General features: G+C 48.5%; 1 protein-coding gene and 1 pseudogene across 1 annotated transcript in view; one reads left to right on the forward strand and one right to left on the reverse strand.

Moving 5' to 3' along the window:
* Nucleotides 1–6,505, reverse strand: part of LOC149345671 (uncharacterized) — a 43,630-nt pseudogene extending 37,125 nt beyond the window's left edge.
* The window catches only part of LOC149345672 (4-vinylphenol methyltransferase 2-like), a 48,284-nt gene that overhangs the window by 16,290 nt on the left and 14,489 nt on the right, over nucleotides 1–17,505 (forward strand). Inside the window, exon 2 of the mRNA XM_089585269.1 lies at nucleotides 16,545–16,790. Within this exon, the coding sequence (XP_089441395.1) occupies nucleotides 16,546–16,790 (245 nt within the window). The 5' untranslated portion in view covers nucleotide 16,545. The remainder of the gene's footprint in view (nucleotides 1–16,544; nucleotides 16,791–17,505) is intronic.

A 17,505-nucleotide genomic window follows, 5' to 3' on the forward strand; every position in this document is an offset into this window, starting at 1 on the left:
GCTTAAAGTTCGGTCCGGTGGTGGCAGAGACCATCTTCCAACTCTATAGTGCTCGAAGATTTCAGTGTAGGTTTGCGTGCACTCGTCCAGTCCCCGACAGTCGGGCAGCTTTATGGTTACCCGGAAGTAGAGAGCTGGGGCTAGCTCGTGTGCCGCCTCATTGCCTGGGACTAATTCGTGTGCGGCGGTCCAGGTTATTGTAATTTTAGGGTTGCATTCACAACTTGCTAAAATTTTGTTTGCCTCTTTGGAGGCCTTTCCTTTGCCAAAACTCCAGACAGCCTTTTTGCTCCCTCTAATTATGATGTTTGCTTTCGTTCCAACGCGAGCGAGCGCTGTTGCAACTTCCTCAGCCCTATCTATGTTTCGGCTCGTAATGGATGCGGCGGCGACTTGTTCGTCATGGCCGTGGACCACCGTGGAGACTGCCGCCCCAGACTTTACACTGGCCGCGTCTACATAGGCGTCTTCCTCAGGTTTCTTATTTTTCATGCGCTTCGTAAGCGCTTCGTCCCTTTTCTGTCTCCATTCCTTGCTATAGGTCGAATGCATGTTTTTGGGAAGAGCGGGTACGAGTATGTTTTCGCGACATTTTAGGGGAACATCTGTTTTGTCCCTCGCGCCCCTGTCTGACCGCAGCCCCACCCAACCCAGGATAGTTCTGCTCATATAACTTTGGCTCAATCTGTCTAGCTGCGCCATATGCACTGCTTCCGCCAATTCAGTCAAATTATTATGCACCCCCATTTCGAGGAGGCGGTCCGTTGAGGTCGTAATGGGAATCCCCAACGCCCTCTTTACTCATCGCCTGAAAAGTGCGTGTATTCTGTGTTCTTAATCTGTCCTAATGTTCAGATATGGAGTGGCATAGCATATGCGTCTGATAATGTATGCCTGCATCAGTTTCACGAGGCTGCGCTCTTTCAGGCCCCGACCCTTGAGCGCGACTATTCTCAATATCCCAGCGACCTGTGCGGGGAAGCTGTCCACTTTGTCATGAGTTTCGTGTCTGTCCCTTCGAACGGATGTCTGGCCTTCGCTTGTCTTATTCCTGCTCGGGTTTTCGAATTATCTGAATTTAGCAGATGTCTTAGTAGCTTCCAGGTTTGTGAGACACTCATGCTACCCTCCATGCTAGAAAAATTGAACTTGCCGCAACTTTCCCAACGACGACAAATAGCCAGACTAAAGTTCATGTATCTAATAAGTAAAGGCCAATTCAATTTCAACACAGAACGGTACCTTCAAACACGATCATCACGTCCAGTACGCGGTAGCCATCCTAGGCAGTTCCTTCCTCTACAGGTAAGAACAGATACGTTTAAGTTTTCGTTTTTTCCAAGAACAATTGAACTTTGGAATTCCATACCATACGACATAATAGAAATCAATTCCCTTGAGCAATTTGAACACTCTATCCTCCACCACTTCGCTGCTGATACATTAACAGTATAGCAGTCAGACAGATACCCCTTCCTCCCCTTTATTGTTATTTTTATTTACGAAGTGCGCTGTAACCTGAAATGTAGCACCTTTGATAGCCCTGTAACCCCAATTTTTGATGTTACCTTTCTACCATTGTGTTCTTGTACGGCGAGCTGACTGGAAGTGTATCCATGAAGAAAATTGTGTATATAGAAAACTGGCGCTGGCTTGAATTGTGCACTTATGTCGTATTTACTGCACTGTGTTTGTGTTGTATATATAAAAAAAAGTCATTGAATTCCCACCCTGTATCGGCCCAAAAAGGGCTAACAGTATCAATAAATAAATAAATAAATAAATAAATTTCATCACATCTCCTCCACCAGTTCTGTTCACAAAGCTTGATTGCGTAGTCCTCAATCTCTTTGTTATGTCTAGCTATCCTACGTTGACGATTTCCATTCCATCTTTGCGAGCGCAGTCATTTTTCCATGCCACGCTTTGCTTCCCACATATGGAGGATTTGTGGTCGGCTATCGCTCTCCGTACATTAGTTGCTGTAATGACTTTTTAATCCAGTCGCCTTTCTTGAAAAAGGAAGTGGCCTCGGTGTCGAGATTTCTTTCCTCGGCCTGGGTGTCCGATATGTAAACGCGAGGACATTGAAGCCAACATTCACCACTTACTGTGGAACTGCCTTGCTCTGAAGCCTACAAGGATTCGGCACTTGAAGGTAGCGCGTTGTTCATCGCGCAACCCTGCAACGTATATTGCCTGGACGCAGGGACCATACCATCGCTAACTACAGGACTTCATAAAACCAGCTAACATATTCCCATTACTTTAGTCATCACTGTCACCTTCATCACACTTTCGCCCATTCATGCCCTGAGGCAACAAATCCCCTTTAAAAAAGAGGTTGAAACCTAGTCCGGTTCTCTCTAATTGTCTCTAACCCTTGCAGGTACAACATGAACAATTATGGTGTCAGAGGAATCCTTGCCTAAGCCCCCGTGTTTCTCTGTGCTCTCTGATAGATTTTTTTCCATTTTATAACCACTTTGTTACATTTGTAGGTACTTTTTAAAAAATTAATTGCTCCATTTTCAACATCCATTGTGCCCAGTACGTCCCACAGATACCCTAGAACAACGCTGATGTAGACTCTTTTGATATCCAGAAATGCTAGCCATAGGTGCCTGTGTTGCCGGTTGGTTGGTTGGTCAGTTTATGGGGCTTAGCGGCCCAAAGTAACTCAGGCCTGTGGTCCTTTTCAGCACTCTCTATACACTGCGTCAATGAAAACAGATTGTCCTCCACCCTCCTTTGTTTCCAGAACCCATTTTGTAGCTCCCCTAGCACCCCCTCGTCCTCCACCTATGCCTGCTGTCTGTCCTTTATAACCTGCACCATCATCATCATCATCAGCCTAACTACACCCACTGCAGGGCAAAGGCCTCTCCCATGTCTCTCCAACCAACCCTGTCCTAGTCAGCGATGGCGTAGAGGTAGAGCATCCGCCTCGTGTGCCAGAGGATCGGGGTTCGAATCCCGGTGCCACGCTATTTTCCACCGGATTAAAAAAAAACTCCGCGTGTCGATGGAATTGCATAACCAGGCTTGGAGTGCGGCCTGATTTCGATGACCAGAACCGACAACGCACTTCCTCACCAGAACAAGATTTGGCCACCCTGGTGTAGTACTTGGCCCCAACCTTCTATAAACAACCCAATTAACGTCCACCACCACCCTGTAAACCACGGACATCCCTATTAAGGGATGGTTGTTGTTTATGTCAGCTCTGTTCCCCTTTCTCATATAGATCTCCATTCTGTTTATTCGCCATACATCGGGGGCTTCCCCATCCATCATCCCTTTCCTCGCTACCGCTGTTATTGTTTGCTTGGATTTTGGTCCTAGCATCTTTACTAACATAATCGGAATACGATCTGGCCCTGTCGACGTACTACTGGCAACCTTCTTCTCTGCCCTTTCCCACTCTCTTTGTCCAATTGAAACAATTGCGGTTACCGGTCTACCGTCTTTCGCTAAATTATGTGGAATATTTCTTTGCTTTTAAAATTTGTCTGTCATCCTTGTTCCTATATGTTCCATTGCTTCATCCCCTTCTAGCCGAATACCCGGACCTGTAGCTATAAACCTTTGCTCCAACCTTTGTTACTCACAGAGTTGAGATGTTTCCAAAATTTCTGAGCTGCTTTTCTATCCATTTTATTTACATTTGACATCCATTGGGCTCCTTTCTTCTAAATTTCTTAGTGATCAAATAGGATGCTTCCCCTCTACAATTTATCAAGGCATCCAAGTTTCTGTCTACTTCAGCTTCCAGACCCCCCCCCCCCCCCCTTTTTCTTCGAATATCCGTATTCTCTGGACGCTTCCTGACGTTTCTCTATGGCACTCTTTTTCTCCTCATCCCACCAAATACTAGGTTTCCATCTTATTTTGAATTTTGGCCTAATTCACACCATAGCTACCTCTAGCTCACGTAATCGAGTTAATTCGGTACAAGTCCATTCTGTTCCGTTATCCTCAATTTTTTTATCACTTTGTTTGGCTGTTGCTTCCAATTACTTTTCTGAGTAAAATATCCCATCTGATCGTTCATCTTGCCTCGGCCCTGCATTAGTTTCTTTTCTGAAACGTCCATTACGCCGTATCCAAGTCGTCGACTCATTACCCTAATGACACGGTTAGCCTCAGCGACCATCTTTCCATTCCGATAGACTGCCTCTGGACTTCTGTCATTGTGCATATGGTAACGTGCATCCTCTCAGATGCCTCTATTAGCCTACGCGTCCCCATTTCTAACTGCCTCTCGAGGTTGTGGCTCCTCCCCTCCAGCACATATAGTTGAGACCAGCATGGATAACGAGAAGGTGATCGTTATCTATGTTGTCCCCTACCAACTCCTGGTCTTTGGCCACTGCATCTACCATGCACTTCTTCCCTGACTCGGCCTCCACCAGCAACCTGCCTGGCGTGTTCACTCTGGTTAAAACGCCTTCTTCATCCCTCTATACGTTCCATTCACCCACTACCAGAACCCTTCTGCACTCTAATCGTTCGGTTCCTGCCTGCGACTGTTTCCCTTCGGATCGCGTTAGCTGGCTCTCCTACCGCCGTACTCTACTGCCTGTTCTTTCCTTTCCGTCTTTTCCACTCAAAGCCTACTGGGCTGCCGTGCTGTAGGGTCGACGAGCCTGCGGGGTACTGTTACCTCGTACCTGAGGGAGAGCGGGCTTTAGGTGTACCAACCTGTCCTCGTCCCCCACCTGACGCTTCCCCGAAACTGGGTGCCCTACCAACCGCGACTTGAGTGCTTCCACCTGCTCTTCTAGCTGGGCCCGCTTTTCACGCACTTCTTTCAGCTTGCCCACAATTCACTCTAACAGGTCGGCTTTAGCCCCCTCGCTCTTAAGGGACTCGGCGACCTTAGTTTCTAGCTTAATACTTTCCTGTCGCTCCTCCTTCAGGTGCCCTGCAAGTTCCTTAATGGTAGCTCTCATTTCCCTTCCACCGCCCGAACGACCTCCTCAAATCGTTTACATAGCCTGCACATAGCATATTGCCACAATCCTGGGCACTCTCGTGGCGCCGTCTTCCGGCCGAACTGCCTTGACCGCTATTCTGGCTAGCCTTAGCCATGGTGGCGGGCAGTGTCTTCTTCTTCGTCGTCTCTTCTGTATGGTGCCCTCGGGAGTCCGCTGCTGCCTGGTGCTTCACAGCAAAGCGTGTCCTGGCCGTCCCGACTGTCTAGCCGTGACATATTTGGGGGAGGTGCTGGGTAACGTCCCATGTACACTGACTCCGAAGACGCCTTTAAAGCCGGTTCTCAGGGCGTAGATACAACCCCCGTCCACAAAGCGAGCCACCGCCTGCTAGGCCTACAGCCAGAGTTCAGCGGCCTGACAAAACCAAGGAAGATGACATCAACCAGTGGTAGCCAGACCACTCAACGTTTTGGAGCTGACGCTCCGTTCGTGCTCCACGCGCCCCGGTCACCGCCGACGTTCCACGGAGAGAGGTTTGAAGACGTTGAAGATTGGTTGGCCAGTTTCGACCGTGTGGCAGCCTTCAACCAGTGGGACGGTGAGCGGAAGTTGAGGAACGTCTACTTCGCGCTAGAGGACTCTGCAAAGATCTGGTTCGAGAACCACGAGACCTCTTTTGCCACCTGGGAGGTTTTTCGGCGTGAATTGCTAGCGACATTCGGCAACAGTGAAAGAAAAGAGAAGGCTGAAGTCGCTCTGCACTCCCGGTCGCAGCAGCCAAATGAAAGCGTCACCATGTTCGTTGAGGACATGATGCGTCTGTTCAATCGACCCTGCTATGGCCGAGGCCAAGAAAGTGCGGCACCTAATGCGGGGTGTCAAGGAACAGCTCTTTGCTGGACTTGTCCGCGACTCTCCAAGGACAGTGGCCGATTTAACAAGGGAGGCAATGAGCATGGAGCGCTCCTTGCAGGAACGCGGCGCGCAGTACGGCCGGCAGGCTAGTATGGCAACCGCCCAAATCTGCACACCTACAACGCTGCCCGCAGAGGACCTTCGAGAGCTCGTCAGAAGCATTGTTCGCGAAGAACTAGCGAAACTCCGCGTCGAAGCCTCACAGCCTAGCGTTGCTGCACTGTCTGACGTGGTGCGGGATGAAATACGGCGAGTGGTGCAGCCAGCACCAGTGGTTCCGGAGCCGCAGCCCTACATCATGACCTACAGCGAAGCACTTCGACGGCCTGCGGCAGTGGCGCAAGCTTTTTCACCTGTGCCGGCTGTGCAGTACCCACGTCCAGCTGTGCCCACCACCGTGCCGCAGGAATTCCGGCCCGCCATGCGTAAAGCGGACGTATGGCGTACGCCGAGGAACCGGCCACTCTGCTACCACTGCAGTGAGCCCGGTCATATCCTGCGCCACTGTCCCTACCGTCGAATGGGTTTAAGGGGTTTTGCTTCGGACGCTCCTCGCCCACGCTATGGCGAACGACCTCAGGAGATTGAACCGTACCTGACTTCCAACCTGCAGGCTCCGACCGTGCCGCAACGTCAGTCTCGATCCCCATCGCCACGGAGATTCTCTTCTCCCAGCCGTCCATCAACCTCTGGCGTATTCAGAGGCACGTCCCCACGGCGGGAAAACTGAAGACGGCGTTCTCCGGGGGTAGGGCCGCCGCAGCTGGGAAGAGACAAGAGCCTCCACTCGACGATTTGCAGCGACGACGAGACCAACGACCACCTGACCCGACGAGCCCACCGACGAAGAGCCAGCGATTGGCTTCAACGGAAATACCAGTAACCGCCGATAATTTAGAAATAACCGCACTAGTGGATACCGGCGCTGATTTCTCTGTGATAAGCAGCCGGCTAGCCACGACCCTCAGGAAGGTTTTGACACCTTGGACTGGGCCGCAGATCCGCACAGCCGGCGGCCATGTTGTGACGCCGACCGGCGTCTGCACCGTGCGAATTCAGATCCGCGGCGTCACTTTCCCCGGCTGCTTTGCTGTACTTCCTGAGTGCTCTAAAGACCTCATACTCGGTTTGGATTTCCTCCGGGAATACGGGGCTGTCATCGACTTTAAGGAGCTCATCGTCTCATTTGCCGCACACCGCACTGTTGCCAACAAACCCCAGCAACGCAGGACTAAGTTGCGGGTCTGCGATGATGGCGTGGTGATTCCGTCGAGAACCAGCATGTTAGTAACTGTGGAGTGCGATGACAGCGCCGGCACCCATGATATCGCTGAAGCCAACATGTCGCTGCTCCTGGGTCGGCAAGTGTGTGTAGCTCGCTGGCTTATAGAATTGAACAAAAAGCGAGCCGAGCTTTTGATCACAAATTTCGGTTGTGAACCCCAACGTTTAGCGGCCAACACAACGATTGCTTATTTTGAAGAACTCGGGGAATGCGCCGGAGAGTACTCGCTGACGGGGGCTACGAAATCAGTAGAGTCCACGAATGCTCCTGTTAAACTCGACGTGAACCCGAATCTCCGGCCTAGTGAAAAACGCAACCTGCAGACTGCCCTTGACTTTTTCCAGGACTGTTTTGCGTCAACCTCCAGAGTTAGGCAAACTCCGATAACAAAACACCGAATTATAGTCGACGAAAGCCAGAGACCATTACGCCAGTCGCCGTACCGTGTATCTTCAAAGGAACGAGACGCAATTCGAAAGCAAGTTCAAGAAATGCTACAGGACGACCTGATCCAGCCATCGAAGAGCCCGTGGGCGGCGCCTGTGGTCCTAGTTGCAAAGAAAGATGGGACCTTACGGTTTTGTGTTGATTATCGACGCCTGAACAAATTAACTAAGAACGACGTTTATCCTTTGCCGCGCATTGATGACTCGCTCGACCGCCTGCGCCATGCCAAATACTTTTCATCACTCGATTTACGCAGCGGCTACTGGCAAATAGAGGTGGACGAACGTGACCGGGAGAAGACCGCATTTATTACTCCAGACGGTTTATACGAATTCAGGGTGCTCCCTTTCGGTCTCTGCTCGGCTCCGGCAACTTTCCAACGGATGATGGACACTGTGCTTTCAGACCTCAAATGGCAGTCCTGCCTCGTGTACCTGGATGATGTTGTCATCTTCTCCGACACTTTTGAAGAACACCTCAGCCGCTTACGCGCTGTTACGCGCTAGCCTCCTCTACCTCGGTTAAACTCCCGAAGTCCGTGTCGTCCAAATAACACTAACGCTTGCACTCCTCGCACTGCACTATCTCCTCATCCACCCGGGGTTTCCTAGCTTGCCGACCCTTCGTCCGGCCGACTACGCAACTAAAACCCCGCTAAAATTCCGAAACAAAGCCCTACGGCACACACTATTGAGCTACCGCCACTAGCCTTCCTACCCCTTATACGGTATAAAACTGGCGCCCTACAGCATGTACATAAAACAAATGCCAACAGCATTTAGCTTCGGACGAAATCGCTGGAGCTCCGCAAAGTGTCCTACTCCGGCGGGGTCACGACAAAAAAGCCTTAGAACACTTAGCGCCACCTGTCGCTGATCGGCGAAACCACGCGCTGTGCAATCGCTAGATGTTGCAGGCGATTGCGGGGTCCTTTTCGTACTCTAGGTGGTTCGGTTCATCCCCATGCCTCCCAACAAAGGCGCGTCAGGCCGAACAACACCTTCCTGGCACGCTGGCTTTGGGTGCCGGCCGCATGGCAATGACTGCTGCCCGGTGACCTTGCTACTCACCGATGACCCTGGCATCCCGCCTTTACGAGCTGTACTGCAGTCGTCCCCGCAACGCTCGTGGACACTTCGATGGCATCCGTGGATGTGTTCAACCATAAGCCAAAATTTAAGGATGGGGGGTATGCGGAAAACCTGTTTCCCCCTTCATTTCAAACCGGCCGATCATCTCCATCATCGTCACCATCATCGTGCGTCCCGACAGCACCGGCTGGGCGAGGAGGAAATCTCCCTTCTGGGCATGCTTCTGGGGGAAGCGGCAGCAGCAACAGGAGCGCCGCCTCGAAGGCTACGCGGAATTCCGCGGAACTAGTGAGAGTCTCTTCGGGATCCAGCCAGCGTCATGAGCGGTAGCAGCCGTTCGCTCTCGTCACCTTGCGCGGCAGGCGCACGGAGATCTGTTGTGTCTTGCCGCTGGACTTCTAGTTCCAGGCAGCGAAGCGAGCGCAGCAAACGCGCGCTCTCGTCACCTTTTCCAGCAAATGCACAGGGATGGCTTTGCTCCAAGAAAGCGGCGCGTACGGGAAAACCCGGCCGCCGTTGTCGGCGCATACAAACGTTCGCCGCCGATCACCCCGAAGTTGCGCCCCTGCCTTATCCGGCAAGTTGAAAGCCCTTTTACATAGCCTTCTACTTCCGAGGAATGCCTGGGTGATGTGCAGCTAACTGGCCCGCTCTGTGTATTAAATGCAAGTAAGTGATCACTCATATGCAAGCATATGAGTGATCACGCTCTTTCGTCCCTCCCTTGGCTCCGTTGAGCACGAACCCCTCCGCGGTTAGCGAGCGGAAACGCTGGATCCGCGGAGTGGGAGTTCGTAGTAACCAGGCAGTGAATGCGCCAGTTTTCCGCACTACAACGAGAGCTCCTGCAAACATCCGACATACTCGTTAGCAAGTGTCCGCTTTCGATAGCGGTAAAAAGACCTTTTTATTAGACGGGAATTGATTCTATTGAAGAACATTAATCCTAAAGGCAAAAGTCTGCAGAATTACAAGGGCGGGAGTTTCTTCATCGCTGTTCGTGATCATCGACAATAGAGTGTAAAGGCGGCCAAGAGCTCGCCTTGAATTCAACTCCTCGATTGGCCAGGTATGCTGGGGACCGCTTACTCTCTGGCCTCTGCTTCTGGACATAATAACGCCGTTAGACAGCTCTCGAGTCAGTTTGCCTTGGGACCGAATGAAGGTTTTAGCCTCGTCAAACAAATGCTTAGACTCCGCAGCCTAGCCTTAAACGACAGAGCGAAGAGAGATACCAGAGCAAGGTCGGGCTCAGTTCGAGGATCGGTTCAAAGACAGATAATTACTGATGGCGCCGTGTAAACCTCGTCAGCATGAAGCCGCACTGAGATAAACATTGGCAGCGTCCTTTTTCGAGTGGAGCAACACCAACGTCAGTTGACACAGATCGCGAAGGCGGGGCCCGATAATGGTTTAGAGCCAAGGGCCAAGGACGTCCACTGGGAAAAGGAACTGCCCAGCTAAAATTGTTGGAAAAAACGACACATATACATGAAAAATAATTAATTATATCTTTGCGCTTTTTTATCGTTTAAAACCTCTCGATTGTTACCCGTTTTCAAATGTTTTAGTCGTTTATATTTGCTTGAAAAGCGGAAAGATTAAAAAAAATTATGTTCGCGTTCTCTCACAGCAGCGAGCACCGTTTCTTATGGTATCCACCGTGAATATTCGGCTCCTAGCTTGCCGCTAGCTGCCGGTGTATCTTGTCATTGCGTGACTTCGTTGCGCGCCGCTGCTCGCATTTTATCAGCGCTAACTTCAAGCGTTGGGGTACTTTCTATCCTCGTACTACGTTCTCTGCCGGCTACGTGTGCCCGCTTGCTCTTTGCCTCACCAGCCACAATTCAGACATACTGTTTTGAGGCTGCTTCCTTCGGAAAGACAACGTGGGGTTCGAGAAGATGAGCACACAGCGCGCTAAGAGCTGGTTCTCCGTAGGAAAGTGTCAAAGTGAGAACTTCTCCGCTGAAAACACGTTACAACGGTAGGGCGTTACAGTCGGTTTGCTTCTGTGGTATACCGTTAGGTAGGTTGTATGAAAGAGCATGTTCCGTAATGAATTCTGTTAAATTCCTTGCACCAGCACTCGCGCTGAATGATTGTTCCTTGTGTTAATTGTATTGAGTGAAATGCTGCATCAGAATTATTGTGTTGGCGCTAAAGAAACGCTACGATCAAAGTGCACTTGATAGTGATGTGAAGAATACACATGGTGAATGTCACTCTAAATCCTCAAGAACGCTTTGATAATACAGAAATGTATCTGCCTTGAAGGTTTACGGTGCACATATGATGCCGTGCTCTAAAAGAAATTGTACACATTCAGTTTGGTACAAGTGAGCGCTTGATTGCATGTTTCATCTGGCCTGCGTAGGTTTCGACTGTCCTCCATATGTTTTAAAAGCCAGCCGTGGTTTGAATGGGAATGTGAAGCACTATTTAAAGCACTTTTATGCGATTTATTCACTGCAGGTAACTAGCTTAATCTCTGCGCAAGCAACTTGTCACGTGGGTTAGTCCAGCCACTTCTTATTGCGTCAAAATTTAAAGTCAGAAATTGTGTTATACTTTTAAACAATTAAACAGACATTGATAGATATATTTGCACTTCACTATTGTCTCCATGTGTGAGCAAATCTTCATCAACACAATTCTGTCGCAGTGTCTTGCTCTCGAACATGGGTGCAGAAAAACAGCTCCCAAAGAAGAAGCCATAAACAGATATAAAAAAGTACCAATTGGGGATTGAGACATATAGCTTGGTTGGTGCGTGAGCACCACGGTGTAACAGTGGTTAGCACCTTGCAATTCAGCCTGACACACGGGGCAAGGGAAAAGGAAATAGACACAATGAAAACTGACTACCAAAGATGGCGTCGTATCCTCTTTCTTCGCCCTTTATCTCGAGTGTCGCAAGGTACTCCGAGGCGTTCGATGATTTATTTTTACCACCAAAAAGCCCGAAGTAATGATGTGACGCGATTTTGTTTCTGTTTTTTTTTCATTATTACGTCATTTTTTAGTTCGCCTCACTCTTTTTAAGGCTGCGCATGCTCGGCAGCCATAAGCCGCTATGGTTTGAACGTATAAGCTTCTATGCAAGCAGCACTACCACTCTATAGTGTCGCAAGCGCTACTTAGCGCCACTGCGTTGATACCGATTGGAGCGAAGCAAAATATACTCACAGCCTCGAGTACAGCACAATCTGCCCAGGGGTGGATCCTGTAGAATGACCCAGAGCGTCGTCTCTAGATTTCGGTTCCAGCTCAGGGGTTTACAGCAATTCACTGCAATTGATTACAGTGGATCGGCATCCTTATCTTGAACGTCATCATCAGCTGGACTACGCCCTCTGTAGGGCAAAGGCCTCTACATTGTCTCTCAAATTAATCCGGTCCATTGCCATTTGCGGCCACCGTATCACCGCGAACTTCTTAATCTCATACGCCCACCTAACTTTCTGCCGCCCCCTGCTACGACCGCTTTCTCTTGGAATCCACTCCTTTCCCCTTAGGGGCCAGCGGTTACCTTGTCTTCACATTAAATGCCTGCCCAAGCCCACTTCTTCCTCTTGATTTCGGCTGGGATATCATTAATCAGAGTTTGTTCCCTCACCCACTCCGCCCTCTTCCGATCTCTTAACGTTACACCCATCATTTAATTTCTATACCTCGCAGTGTTGTCTAACTTAAGCTGAACCCTTTTCCTTAGCATTCACGTTTCTGCCCGTAGGTGATTACCGCTAAGATAAAAGTTTTTTATACTTTTCTGTTCAGGGATATTGGTAAATTGCCATTCATGATCTGAGAGAATCTGCCATATGCGCTCCACCCCATTCTTATTCTTCTAGTTATTTCCCTCTCATGATCGGGAGCAGCAGCCACTGCCTGCCATAAGTACACGTATTCCTTTAGCACATCCGGCACCTTAATACCAATGGCGAACTCCTGTTCTTTTGCGATACTGCTTAACATTACTTGGTTTCCTGCATGTTAATTGTAAGGCCTACCGTTCTGCTCTGCCTATCTAACTCATTCATCATGCCTTGCAGCTCATCTCCTGACTGACTCTGCAATGCAATGTCATCAGCGAATCAATAATTATTTAGGTGTGCTCCCTTAACTCTTATCCCCGATTGTTCCCAATTCAGGCCTCTGAATACATCCTGTAAACAGGCGGTGAATAGCACAGGTGAGATCGTGTCTCCTTGCCTGACGCCCTTCCTCACTGTAATTGTATACCTGACTTCAGGCAGGACTATGGTAGCAGTGTAGTTGCGGGAGATATCTTCCAGTATTTTCGTATAAGACTCTTATACACTCAGATTTCGCAGTGCTTGCATGACTGCTGACGCTTCCACTGAGTGAAGCGTTTTCTTGTAACCAATGAAGGCTATACACGGTGTTTCACCTCACAATTTACGCAGTTTTTAAAAATAGGCTTTCTGAATGAGAAGAGCGCTTTTTTCTGCATAGTATTGTCAGCTGTGTAGTACATCAGAATAAAGCGAAGACATGGTAACTAGCACGTTGTTTGATTAATATTAAATAGTTAGCTTTTTAACTATTACTGTTAGGCTCCTGAATTATTGCGGGGCGTCTAGACGGCCATAAATGAAATCCATATCAGTATTTAGAATTTCGAAAACGCGGTTTCCGTTGGCGTTGTGACCCAACACATTTTGGCTATTTCAGCGAGTTACGTGCACTGGAGGAGTGACTTTGCCTGCAGGCGTCTCGAAAGCGCATGTATTTCGGTGCGATGTAGCCAAAATTTGATGGGCCACAGCGCCGAGGGTAACCACCTTTTCGAAAATCGAAAAATTGATATAGATATTACTTACGGTAGGCTACAGGCCTATCAGTAATTGAAGAGCCTAGGCAGTAATAGTTGCAAAGTTAACTATTCAATATTAGTTAACCAACCAACTAGTTAGAGCTTTTTAGTGTACTCTAATGTACTTCATAGCTGACAATGCTGTGCCGAAAACAGTGCTTCTTTAACTCAAAAAGCCTCTTTTTAAAAACTGTGTCAGGTGTTAGGTGAAACACCGTGTATATAGGTGTTGGTTATATTCTGCGGATGTCTCTATCACCTGATTAATAGTGTGAAGATGGTCTATTGTGAAATATCCTTTACGAAAGCCTGCCTGATCATTTGGTTGACTGAAGTCTAATGTTGCTCTGACTCTATTAGTGATTACCTTAGTAAATACCTAGCAGGCAACGTACAGTAAACTGATCAGCGTGTAACAATCACGAGCTCTTTTCCCCACTTTATTTCTCCTAAGGCTTTCTTCCTCTTTCGTTACTGACGGGATGACGCCTTGCTGTGCGCTACTGTCTCTCTCATTAACGCTCTGATTGCATTGGCTAGAGTATAGATTTGTGTGGAAGTCTTCGGCTGCTTTAATTATCTTATCCATATTGCTAATGATTTTGCCCTCCTTGGCTCTTAACGCATACATCTGGTTTTTACCTACGCCTAACGTTTCCTATTCACCTGCTTTATGCTACCTCCGTTCTTTAGTGCTTTCTCGATTCTCTCCATATTGAAGTGCCTTATGTCGGCTACCTTGCGCTTATATCTGAACTTCGATAGCTCTGCTAGTTCTATTCTGTCTGTAGGGTTAGACGCCCTCATGCTTTGGCTTTTCATAATCAAACCTTTAGTCTCCTGAGATAGTTTCCCGGTATCCTGTCGAACCATCCTAGCGCCTTCTTCTACGGTGCACTCCGTAATTACAGCCATGAGAATATTGTTCATTTTTTAAGATCGTCTTCCTCAGTTAGAGCCCAATATCTGTTCGCCAAGAAATCCTGAATTCTTCTACTTCCCTCCTACTGCTAGTTCCTTAATTTGTTTCGGCATCGTTGCTTCCTCCCATTCCCTCTTCATGTCTAGGCTGATTCGAGAACTTAACATACTGTGGTCGCTACAACGCATCTTTCCGAGTACCTCCACATCCTGCACAATGCCGGGGTGAGAGCAGAGTATGAAGTCTATTTCATTTTTATTCTCACCATTGGGACTCTTCGACGTCCACTTCCTGTTCTCTCATTTGCGGAAGAAGGTATTCATGATCCGTAAATTTTTTCTATTTGTGAGCGCTACAATAACTCCCCCCTGCTATTCCTAAAACCTATCGCGTACTCGCCTACCGTCTGGTCGCCAGCCTGCTCCTTGCATATATCCTTCGCATTGAAGTCGCACATGAGTACAGTGCATTTTCATTTTATCTTCTTCTTTGCCGATTCCACGTCTTCGTAGAAGCTTTCAACGATCTAGTCAACTTGGCTGGATGGGTGTAGACGCGTAGCCCTGCCCTAGGTGAGCTTGCACCTATTGTTGTGCTTAATTCCGATAGCTGCCAACCTCTCGGTAATACTATAGAACTCCTCTGTGTTGCCAGCTATATCCTGATTAATAAGGAATCCGACACCTTGTTCTCGTCTGCCCGCTAATCCACGAAAACACACTACATGCTAGCCCCTTAGTACTCTATACACCTCATGTTACCTCCTAACCTCAGTAATCTATCTGACAGCCCATTTATGCCCGATAGTTACTCGAACAGGGCTGCGAAGATAGCTTCACTGCATGAGATTTTAGTGTTAAATTTGCCATCTTCAGTTCTCAATGGCGGCCCTTCTGGAGCAAGATATTCTTATCACCCTCCGCTTCGTTGGCCACCGCCTTGGTCAGTTCCTTCACAGCTGCGGGGGACTGAGGGTTAATTGGTTTGTTCACAGAAGCTTGTGGCCACGCACTACACTAGGGTTGCCCAATACTGCTCTGGTGAGGGAGTGCATTGTCGGTTCCAGTCCCCCAGATCAGGTCACACTCCAGGCCATTGCATCGACACACGCAGTTTCTTCTTCAACCCCGTGGAGAAAAGCTCGGCGTCAAGTTTCGAACCCCCGGTCCTCTTACACGCAAAGCGGATGCTTTGCCTCTATGCACTGTTGTGCCCCACATTGCCACGCATGTTTAGATGTGAATGGATTCATGCACATGGATGTGTATAGAAGTAAATGGATGACGCACTTATCTATGAGTGTCTGCGTGTATGTACGTATGTATGCATGCATGCATGCATGCATACATGTATGTATGTATGTATGTATGTATGTATGTATGTATGTATGTATGCATGTATGTATGTATGTATGTATGTATGTATGTATGTATGTATGTATGTATGTATGTATGTATGTATGTATGTATGTATGTATGTATGTATGTATGTATGTATGTATGCATGCATGCATGCATGTATGTATGTATGTATGTATGTATGTATGTATGTATGTATGTATGTATGTATGTATGTATGACCGTGCGTTAGCAGTAGCCAGAGTTTGGTCAAATGTCTTATGGGAATCCCCCAAGGTGGAGTAGATTTGTAATAACGGAGTAATTACTCGTGACGTCCACCCTAGCGCAGCCTCCCTATTACTCCGTTATTACAAATCTACTTCACCTTGGGGGATTCCCCTAAACATTTGACCAACACTGTTCCCACTTCGAGTTATTGATGAATTCACTCTCGCCCTACCATAAGCTTGCCGCCCCGTTAGTTCAATTGGTAGAGCGACTGCTCCGGTGAAGCGGTGGTCTCGGGTTCAAACCCCCGACCAGGGCGAATTTTTCTTTAACTGCGAAGTTTCTGAGAAAGCTGTATAGCTTTCCTTTGTAGCCGTGTGGCTGCGCTCGGGTGGATGTCAATGAGTAATTACTCCCTTATCAGCCAGAGTTTCTGAACGTTCCGAGTGGCATCGGCATTTCGCGCCGTCACAGTTTCCGCTGAAATTAGCACTACCACTAAGCTAAACGACAGCTCCTTTTTTCCCCTTTTACAGGATGATCGCATCTGAGGCTGGGAATCATGTTGGCGGCGCCGGAGCTGGTGTGCACACCGACACCTACGGCGTTGAGAATTGCGTGGAGCTGTACGACGCTGCCATCGCCCCCGTCGCACCCGCCGTCGCAGCCCTGCTGGACTTCTTCCAGTCTTCCTTCCTCGACCTACCCGTCGACAAGGCGGTGGGAGGGAGTGGCGTGAGTCACCAGCGCCAGTTCATCGACGTTGGATGTGGTCCGGGCAGGTGCTGTGACGCGTTTCTCCGTTTTTTAAGGCGAAAGCCTTTAAATGCCTCCTACTGTCGTTAGCAGCCTTGTCGGCAGATCTGTCCGCGTTTCGGCGTCACTACTTAAAAGGAAACTGCGTTGAGGCTGGGAATCGAACCTGGGCATTTGGCATTTGAAGCGGAGACGCTACCACTCCGCCACGAAGGCTCGAGGTTCGAGCATGGATAAAGGCCCATTTAGTGAATGCATGGGTTTCATAAATAAAATAAAAAGAATAAAAAGGTAAAAATAAAAAAAAAACAGTAAAAACAGTAAAAAACAGACACAGCGCACCAGCGCTGAGTTTGTGTCTTCTTCTTCGTCTGCATCCTTCGCGCTGTTTTTCTAATGAGCAACCAACTAGCCCGCACTTCAACGCTAGTAAAAATAAGAAAATAAAAATAAAATAAGAAATAAAATAAAAGATAAAAAATTAATAAAAAACAAACAGTGCGCCAGGAAGGACTTTCGCCTTGCAGCACTTTAGAGATCCAAAGTGCCCCCTGAATTTTTTTAAGTGGTTCGCTTTGTTCTTTAAGGATACGGTTTAGGAGCTTGTGTTGCAGAAAGTCCAGCGTCGCCGTTGCGTCATCGGTGTCGTTGACTGTGAGAGAAAAATCTCCATAGAAGCAACCTAGGAGGCAGGTGGGCCACCTAGGGCACGTAACCCGGTGGCGTCATCACAACCTGTCC

This window comes from Amblyomma mixtum, chromosome 4, assembly GCF_055824585.1.
Source record: "Amblyomma mixtum isolate Tamu chromosome 4, ASM5582458v1, whole genome shotgun sequence".
NCBI classification, from domain to species: domain Eukaryota; kingdom Metazoa; phylum Arthropoda; class Arachnida; order Ixodida; family Ixodidae; genus Amblyomma; species Amblyomma mixtum.